The sequence below is a fragment of the Balaenoptera ricei genome, chromosome X, assembly GCF_028023285.1.
Source record: "Balaenoptera ricei isolate mBalRic1 chromosome X, mBalRic1.hap2, whole genome shotgun sequence".
In the NCBI taxonomy this organism is placed as follows: Eukaryota; Metazoa; Chordata; class Mammalia; order Artiodactyla; family Balaenopteridae; genus Balaenoptera; species Balaenoptera ricei.
In genome coordinates this window covers 12,935,824-12,945,573 of record NC_082660.1, presented here as the reverse complement: position 1 = coordinate 12,945,573, position 9,750 = coordinate 12,935,824, and the positions used below count along the sequence as shown (strand labels likewise).

Sequence of the window (9,750 nt, the reverse complement as noted above, 5' to 3'; positions counted from 1 at the left end):
GTAGCTCCTAATTACTGTCGTATAGCTGCACTGAGCAATGTAGTTGCTTAGCCACATGTTTCTACTTAAATTAAATTAACTTAAGAAAAATTCATTTTCTCAGCAGCACTAGCCCCATTGCAAGTGCTCAACAGCCACCTATGCCTTGTGGCTACCATATTGTCCGTATTGTGTACATATTGTATAGTGCAGATATAGAACGTTTCCATCATCACAGAATGTTCCATTGGATAGCACTGCTGTACATCATTAACTTTGATTTTACACAACTACCAGAGCTTAGCGCTGAGCAAAACCATTCTCTTTGAATTGGAAGCTCTCCTGAATGTTTACCTGTGGAGATGAGAGTCTAATGAGGCCAGTCTTGGAAGGGTGTCCTTTGTTCACCAGAGATAGAAAGGAGTGATGTTTGCTTCCTAAATTAAGAGAGTCTATCTATACGCCAGAGATATTTCAGCCCTGAAAAGATGGGAAGTTCATGCCAGGGTAAACCTCCAGAAAGGACTAATTCTTTCCACCGTGCATTTAACCAGACAACAACAGAAGAAAGGTGGGGGGAGGATTCCGACTTTTGAGTCAGCAGAGAAGACATTCTTTGGAGGTAGAATTTGGAAAGGACAGCTAATCTGTTTTCCAAACAGATTTTCGTAAATAACTGACAGGAGATGGGCTGCTTCTATCAAAGTATTAACCCAGATGATGGGGGTTAATCATTAAACCTTTTAGGTGGTGGCTTGCTTGTTTGTCTGATATTCTAATCCGGGTCACAGAATGGCTAAGGCAGCTTTAAGTGAAGGGTGGATTTTTTTCCCCTCCGTTTGCCTTGTGTTTTCCACTTTGAAAGAATGTTGTGGCTGCTCTTTTTTCTAGTGACTGCTATTCATGCCGAACTCTGTCAACCAGGTACGTAAGCCTTGAAACTTCAAAACAGACGAACAGTTTTCTAAATGATTGACAAGTCTCTGCCTGAAAGACTTCTTTATTTTTGTAAATCTGCCGTCGTGTCATGGCTTCAAAGTTGAGCCTGTGAATGTTTTATGAGTTTGAAGTAAAAATTTCAACCATTTAAGATGATTGCAGTTAAACTTTCAGGAGTATCTGGGGCAGTTTAATTGCAATTCTGTGTTCTGTTGATTCGAGTTGCATTAAATATTAGGATTTATCAGGTTCCATTTTGGCAGATTTTATCATCATATAGTGCTCTCTCTCTTTTTTCTTTCTGGCAGATGCAGAAAATGCTTTTAAAGTGAGACTTAGTCTCAGAACAGCTCTGGGAGATAAAGCAGTAAGTGAAGAAACTTGTATGTTCCTTTAAAATTTTGTTTGCTAGTAACACTGCTTTCTCTGCATAGTTATCTTAAACTTGTATAGATTGCTTCTAAAGACCTCAAATCTGATATTTTCTTAAAGCAAAAAGATTGTAGTAAAATAGAAGTTGTTAATAAAGTGATTTTGCCTGAAGTATTTAATCTGCAGTGTATGCTGGAAAATATGTGAAGTTCTGTACTACCCAAAACAATTTTGCAAGCCTGCACGTTTCAACCTAGCAGAGTGGAGCAAAGGGGCCTGAGTCAGGCTGTCAGGTATGGGTTGGGCTCTGCTCCTCACCGTTGTGGTCATTTGAACTTTGTCAGTGACTTTTCTCATCATTGAAAGGAGGGCATGTTTCACCCACCTGAGATCTTTCATAGCACAAAATGTTCCAATTCTCAGGTGAGGGTTCTTCAGTTCTTCTCAAATATCAAAGGAATAACATGAAATATATGCTTATGAAATTAAAGTTTAAAAAGTACTCATGGGGCTCCGGTAGCTATAGGAACAGTAAAGACTGTTGAATTAATAAGATGGAGTTGTGTCATTCTAGTTTCGGTTTTCCGGCATGGTCTGTGACAGTTTTCCCCGAATAGAAGGTGATAGTAAGACGCCTCAGGCTAGAGATGATAAAAGAGTGCTAAAGATACTTGGAAGTATTCAGTTTGCAGGGCAATCCACCGTTTTGTTCACTCAGTGAGTAATAATCATTCTAACAGCCAGCATTCCTTGAGAACTTAGTTTACTTTCTAGCTGGGACCCTTCTAATCACTTTGCTCACATCAGCTCATTTAGCCCTCACAACAACCCTTTGAGGAAGGTGGCATGGGCATTCCCATTCTCATTAGGTGCATGAGAAAACTGAGGCGCAAAGACATTACGTGGCCTACTCAAGATCTCAGGTCAGCAAGGGGCAGGGGTCAGGTTTGAACCCAGGCAGTCTGACTGCAGAATCCACCATCTCTGCCAGTGCGTAGGGTTGCTTATCCCAGGACCCTCTGAGGGCAGGCACCGTGCTGGATGCTGGGGATGCAGTGCGGCTAAAACCAGCCTCACCCTTGCCCTTGGGGAGCTTCTAGTAGTGGAATTGGTTGCATGTTAATGAACCAAATGCAAGTGTGTCATCTTGACGAGCATTACAGGGAGGAGAAGTACACAGGGGCTTTGGCCTCATGAGGGGCCGCAGTAACTGGCATTTGCTGTGAGGTCTAAAGCATGAGTAAAAGTGAACCAGGGGATGCAAGGAAAGAGGGTGGAGGGACCAGCACATGCAAAGGCTTATCATAGGAAAGAACTTGGGGAGAGAGAAGGGTGGAAGGAAGGGCAAGGTGCCTGGAAGTGGAGCAGTGAGGAGGAGCATGGCGCATGATGAGCTTTGAGAGGAAGGAAGGGTCAGGCCAAAGAATGTGTGGACTGTGTTGAGGAGTGTTGATATTGTCTTTTTTTTTTTTTTAAATAAATGTATCTATTTATTTATTTATTTATTTTTGGCTGTGTTGGGTCTTCGTTGCTGTGCACGGGCTTTTCTCTAGTTGCAGCGAGCAGGGGCTACTCTTTGTTGCTGCGCATGGGCTCCTCATTGCGGTGGCTTCTCTTGTTGCAGAACACGGGCTCTAGGCATGCCCGCTTCAGTAGTTGTGGCACGCGGGCTCTAGAACGCAGGCTCAGTAGTTGTGGCACGCAGGCTCAGTAGTTGCGGCTCACAGGCTGTAGAGCGCAGCCTCAGTAGTTGTGGCGCACGGGCTTAGTTGCTCCGCGGCATGTGGGGTCTTCCTGGACCAGGGCTCGAACCCGTGTCCCCTGCATTGGCAGGCGGATTCGTAACCACTGCGCCTCCAGGGAAGTCCTTGATAATTATCTTTAAAGCAAGGAGGAGTTTCGTGGAAGGGGTGTCATGACAGAATTTGTGTTTACAAGACACTTTGGCCACAGTGTGGAAGACAGAGTCAAGGGGACTGGAGTAGAGAGGAGGAGCCAGTTGGGAGGCAGTTGGAGTAGTGCAGGTGGGAGGTGATGGCTATTTGGAGTATGGTGTGTTGGTGGAGAGAGGGGGCAGTGAAGGGATTTGAGAGCCACGGGGATGGGATGACAAGGCAGAGAGGATGAGGGGTCAAGGATGAGCTTTTGTTTCTCATTATGCACCTGGATGCATGATGGCCCATTTATGAGTCAGGGAACCAAGAACCAACAAGAAAACCATGCCTTTAATTTTGGACTTACTGAGTTTGAGGTATTATTGACAAACAGGCAAGGACAGAGCTGGCTTGAGATATACATTCCTGCGTCACCTGCACTGAGGTGGTAACGACAGTGCTGAGGGAGAAAGCGGAGGGTGGCAAGAGGAGAGGGGCTAGCCTTGAGCTTAGCGATTCTCGAAAGCTTAAAGCCCTTGTAGAGGAGGGTGAACCTGCAAAGGAGGCAGAGGGGCAGGAGGAAAACCAGGACGATGCTGTATCACGAAAGGGAAGAGAGTGCTTTCAGATGAAGGGACTGTTCAAGAGCATCAAATGCTGTTGAGAGGCCAAGCGAGGCGTGACTGAAAACCGCGCATTGTGTTGAGCAACGTGAAGGTCATTGGTAACGTGAGAGAGCTGCTTTGTGGAGCGGAGGGATTGGAAGGCAGATAGTGGAGGAGGTTAAGAATAAGTGGGCAGTGGGGCTTCCCTGGTGGCGCAGTGGTTAAGAATCCGCCTGCCAATGCAGGGGACACGGGTTTGAGCCCTGGTCCGGGAAGATCCCACATGCCGCAGACCAACTAAGCCCGTGTGCCACAACTACTGAGCCTGCGCTCTAGAGCCCGCGAGCCACAACTACTGAAGCCCACGTGCCACAACTACTGAGCCCGCGTGCCTAGAGCCCGTGCTCTGCAACAAGAGAAGCCACCGCAATGAGAGGCCCGCTCACCATAATGAAGAGTAGCCCCTGCTCGCCGCAACTATAGAAAGCCCACGCACAACAGCAAAGACCCAACACAGCCAAAAATAAATAAAATAAATAAATTTATTAAAAAAAAAAAAAAGAGTAAGTGGGCAGTGACCCTGTAAAGACAGAAGGATGGACAACTCCTTTGGGAATTTTGGCTGTGACGGGAAGGAGAGAGAGCAGTGGGTAGAAGAAGGAGGGCTGAATAAAGTGATTTAGTTTTGCTGTTGTTTTAATGGGAAAGACTTGAGCGTAGTTCATAGTCAATGGACAGCCTCCAGTCAGCACTGAATGCACAGAAGAGAGGGGGAAACTGTATTGTTTAGATCCTGGGAAGGGCCGAATGGAAGCGTTCCTAATAGAGGTGGACAGAACAGCCGTTGACAGGAGGAGAAACACCACATCTGGCCCTTCGGGGGAGGATGTGGATAAGACATGTGCCTATGGAGGAAGTTTTGTACTTGGTGTCAGGAGGGCGGGGGAGTGTAAGTGGATGACTCGAGATGTATCAGTAACTTATAAAACAGGAGCGCCTAGTGAGAGTGAGGTTTGAGGGAAGCACTGAGATTTGGGGAGGCCTGAAGGAGCTTTGAAATAGTCATTGTGAACCATGAGAGAGAGAAAACTGATGGAGAATCCTAAGGGGATCCCAGGCAATTTGGGAGTAGGTCATCATGAGTTTAGAGTTAAGCCACAAAACCTGTTTTGTGATTTTCTCCAGTTACACTTGATTACCACCTAAAATGTGGGGTCAGCCACTTCAGTTTGCTAGGGCTGCTGTAACACAGTACCACAGATTGAGTGGCTTAAACAACAGAAATTTGTTTTCTCTCATTCTGGAGGCTGGAAGTCCAAGATCAAGGTGTCAGCAGGGTCGGTTCCTTCTGAGTTCTGTGAGGGAGGGATGTGTTCCAGGCCTCTCCCCTTGGCTTCTAGATGGCTGTCTTCTCCCTGTGTCTACACGTCTTCCCTCTGTATGTGTCTGTGACAAATTTCCTGTTCTTACAAGGACACCCGTCATATTGGATTAGGGCCCACCCTAGTGATCTAATTGTAACCTAATTACCTCTGTAAAGTCACTGTCTCCACATATGGTTCCATTCTGAGGTACTGGGGGGTTAGGATTTTAACATATGAATTTCTTTGTAGGGGGGTACAATTCAGCCCATAATACACACATACACTCAAGTTTTCAGCTGAGAATATAAAAAGTAAAATTGTACCGGTGTTAATAAAGGAAAGGAAGCTGAGAAGGGGAGTCAGTTTTGAGGGAAAGGTGAAAGGAAAGAAGGGAATCAACTGTTTATGTCCAGGATGAGATGTCCAAATGACCTATTTGTTGACTGGCTACTAATAACTGCAGATTTGGAAGAAGATAATGCAATGGGAAACACACCACACTTACAATGATAGAATAGCCAGGAAACTCTATCCTGAACATTATGGTGACATGATTTATCATGGTCTCCAGTCTTTATTGTATGAGGAAGATGAGAGAGAGAGAGACACAGACAGACAGACAGACACACACCAACACCAGTGTGGCCACAGTTAGAACCCAATGGACCAATTTTTACCCCATGCCTCTTCACTTTACCTTCGGTTTTACTTCTCTTTCAGTATGCGTGGGATACAAATGAAGAATATCTCTTCAAAGCGATGGTGGCTTTCTCCATGAGAAGAGTTCCCAACAGAGAAGCAACTGAGTAAGTAAGCAATGAAAAGTCTAAATTGATTGTTTGCAATATTATTTGAGACAGGACATTAATTCAAAACTCAATCTTGAAAATAATGTATACATCTAATTTTTAAGGGACCCACATTTTAATTTAACATTAAAAAGAACCTTTATAATCTAGCTCAGCTTATAGTTTATATCATGTTTTAACAATGCTTTTCATTCAATTGGCACTATGAAGATAAATATAAAAATTTGTAGTTAACATGTCATAAGCTTTCTACATTTCTATATATATGTGTATATATATATACACACATACATATATATATATTTCTCTTGCAGGTAGATAGATAGATAGATAGATAAGCTAGAAAGAAAAGAGTTCCCTTCTCATTGTATTGGTCTGCTCTGGCTGCCATAACAAAATACCACAGACTGGGTGGCTTAAACAACAGAAATTTATTTCTCACAGTTCTGGAGGCTGGGAAGTTGAAGATTAAGATGCTGACAAGGTAGGTTTCATTCTGAGGCCTCTTCTTTCAGCTTGTAGGCAACACCAAATCTTTGTATGCTCACATGACCTCTTGTTTGTTGAGGGGGAAGTGGCAGGGGAGAGAGTGAGCATTCTGGTGCCTTTTTGGATGAGGGCGCTAATCCTCTCTATCAGGGCTCCACCATTATGACCTCATTTAACTGTAATTATCTCCTTATAGGCCCTATCTCCAACTATTAATACATTCACATTTGGGGTTAGGACTTCAACATATGAACTTGGGGGGCAAGGGGATAAGTGCATAGCACTCATTTTGAAAATAACTTACATATGTATAGGTTCATGGCACTGTTGGTATCTATCATAGCACCTTGTTTATTTTCTTCAAAGCCTTAGTACAACGTTTAATAGTTTTACATTTGAATCTGTTCTTCCGAAGGAATCTTCCCTATTTGTGATGTTTCCTTCCATCTCCATTTGTGGTTAGGGTAACACTCCTGGTTTCTCTCTACTCCCTTACTTCACTCTTCCCTTGAGAGGTGAAATGACTGATTTGATTGGTGGGCTGGAAGGATAAACTGGGCATGGGTTCCCTTCTCTTGAGGAGCCGGCCTGCCCTCAGCACGCATTTTTCTGTGCTGCTCCCCACACTAGGTACAGAATCAGGCCCTGCCTGGGCAAGCTTACACACCCACACGGCTGTCCGTGCTGTCTGTAGCTGTAGACTGTTTAGATTGGTAGGTGCCAGATCCTAAGGTGTTAAATATCTTGCATATTACACCAGTATATGGTGATACCTGCCTCAGTTCAGCTCTGCGTGGGTCACTATAGATGAATTTATCTCATCGCAGGATATCTTTAAAATTAGGAAGGAAATTTGCCCGCTGATAAAAGTCATATCCTCCAACGCAGCCTTTTATTTTGGTCTCCTGTCTGCTTCATTCTTTTGTCTTAATTTTACTGAGAACTTGGCAAAGAGGGTTTCTATTTATTGTCTTCCTCAGACCCACAGTGTATTATGCATGGGCTGTGAATATAAGGGATAAAACAGAAGAGTAAAATTTGGGGGAGCAAAATAAACATATGATATGTGGATTTGTGTGTACACAAACACACACATATATACACAACACACGTATGTATTTTAAGATACGTAACATATTCACATGATTCAAAAAATTAAAAGAAGGAGGTGTAAGGTAAAAAAAAATTATGCCCTACGTGAACTTTACTCCTGTTTTATAGATTTTTAGAAAAGATATATTTGCCTTTATCTTATGCCTTTAAACGGAAGCATTCTTTCCAAAACAATTTATAATAAGCTTTTAAAAATAAAAATGAGAAGATTGCCTTCCAAAAAATAAAAAAGGAAAAATATAAGGAGAAGAGGGAACCCATGTACACTGTTGGTGGGGACGTAAATTGTACAGCCACTGTGGAAAACAGTATGGAGGTTTCTCAAAAAACTAAACAGAGAACTACCATATGACCCCGCAATTCCATTCCTGGGTATATATCAGAAAAAAAGAAAAACCCCAACTCAAAAAGATACATGCACCCCAATGTACACAGCAGTGTTATTTACAATAGCCAAGACATGGAAGCAACCTAAGTGTCCATCAGCAGAAGAATGGATAAAGAAGATGTGGTGTACACACACACACACACACACGCACATATCCACATATATACATATACATGCAATGGAATACTACTCAACCGAAAAAAAGAATGAAAATTTGCCATTTGCAGCAACGTGGATGGACTTGGGAGGCTATTATGCTTAGTGAAATAATAAGACAAGTACTGTATGTTATCACTTATATGTGGAATCTAAAAAATAAAGTAGTGAGTATAACAAAAAGAAACACACTCAGATATAGAGAACAACCTAGTGGTTCCCACTGGGGAGAGGGAAGGGGGAGGGGCAAGATAGGGGGAGGGGGTTAAGAGGTACAAACTACTATATATAAAATAAGTAAGCTGCAAGGATATATTAGACAGCACAGAGAATATAGCCAGTATTTTATAATAGCTATAAATGGAGTTATAGCCTTTAAAATTGTGAATCACTGTGTTGTACACCTGAAACTTATATAATATTGTACATAAAACTATACCTCAACTTTAAAAAACGAAAAAAAAGAGAAAAATATAAGGAAAAAAGCCGCTGGTCATCTCACAATGCTAGCCCCTCAACTAGTCTCTTTTTATCTTATTGTCATTTTTGATCAACAGATTTAATACATTGCTGTGTTCATTGTATTATTACTTCCTCTTAGTACCTAAATTTCACCTTGTAAATGACTATGTTATATCACATTTCCATTCTTAGGAAAAGTTAATTTAAATATGTAACATTTCAGATAAGTTTTGAGGAATTCACTTTGGGAATTTGATTTTTCGGAACCCGGACATTGTAGGAGTCTGTGAATATGTAATCTGGTTTATTTGCAAAGGTGTTTTAATTGGAACTGGGTGCATAGGCTATATAGAGGCTTTTGTTGCCAATGTCAGTTGAAAAATTGAAAAGTGCAAACCTAGATTGGGGTCAACAAATTGTTTTCCTGTAAATGCTCAGGCAGCTTGAGTCCCAGCAGCACTGCTCTCAGGGGGCTGAGGGATGAGGGCTGCCTCATGAATCAGGATGTGTTTAAGATGCAGTACAAGTGCTGCCCCCTAACGGTGGCTGCTGCTTTACATGAGCAGGTTTCCTCTATGGGAAAGGGCACCACACAGTGCAAGATGAACTGAAAACAACTTCCCAGACAGGCTGCCTCTCCCGAGTGTGGTGGGTAATAGAAAGACACCACTAGCTTGGCAAATGGATCAGATTTTAAATGTGCTTTTCAGAGGTCTTTTGGTGCCAGTGTGAGGCAGAGTGGATTCTAGAGGGTGGGAAGTATGCCTGTTAGGATGGCTTTAGGGATTCAAATCTTGAACATTGGCCGGTTTTTTAAATCGTTTTTTTTTCCTATCCTGTCATTGCTTATTCTATAGATGCTGCAGAAAACTTAGAGCTACTGAGATGCACTGGGTGGAGAATGTAAAGAGTAACTCACTAAAGATAGTCAAATAATGAACGTAGTAATGAAGACTCTTCGTCCCGCCTTTCACCCAGTCCTAACTACGGTATCTCATATCAAGCGTGATCACCTCCAGTGACACAGGGCTCAGTGTCCCCTCTGCATATTTGGGAACCTGCTGCCAGCCTACCCTTGACCCAGTATAAGCTGGATTGACTCTGCAAGAGGGTGTTCTTTCTAAAGCGAGGTCCTGGCCACATCCGTGAAGGACTTGCAGGAGAGCTGAACGGGTCCAGTCATCACGACCCCAAGCGGGC

At 43.0% G+C, this 9,750-nt stretch overlaps 1 protein-coding gene across 4 annotated transcripts in view; it reads left to right on the top strand.

Annotated features, from left to right (window-relative positions):
* Positions 1-744: 744 nt before the first annotated feature.
* The window catches only part of CLTRN (collectrin, amino acid transport regulator), a 35,151-nt gene continuing 26,145 nt past the window's right edge, over positions 745-9,750 (top strand). The window contains exons 1-3 of one of the 4 annotated variants that reach the window (XM_059911347.1): positions 745-903; positions 1,227-1,285; positions 5,854-5,939. In XM_059911347.1, the coding sequence (XP_059767330.1) occupies positions 846-903; positions 1,227-1,285; positions 5,854-5,939 (203 nt within the window). In that variant the 5' untranslated portion in view covers positions 745-845. The remainder of the gene's footprint in view (positions 904-1,226; positions 1,286-5,853; positions 5,940-9,750) is intronic. The other 3 variants (XR_009500267.1, XM_059911346.1, XM_059911348.1) reach the window with 3 other exon arrangements.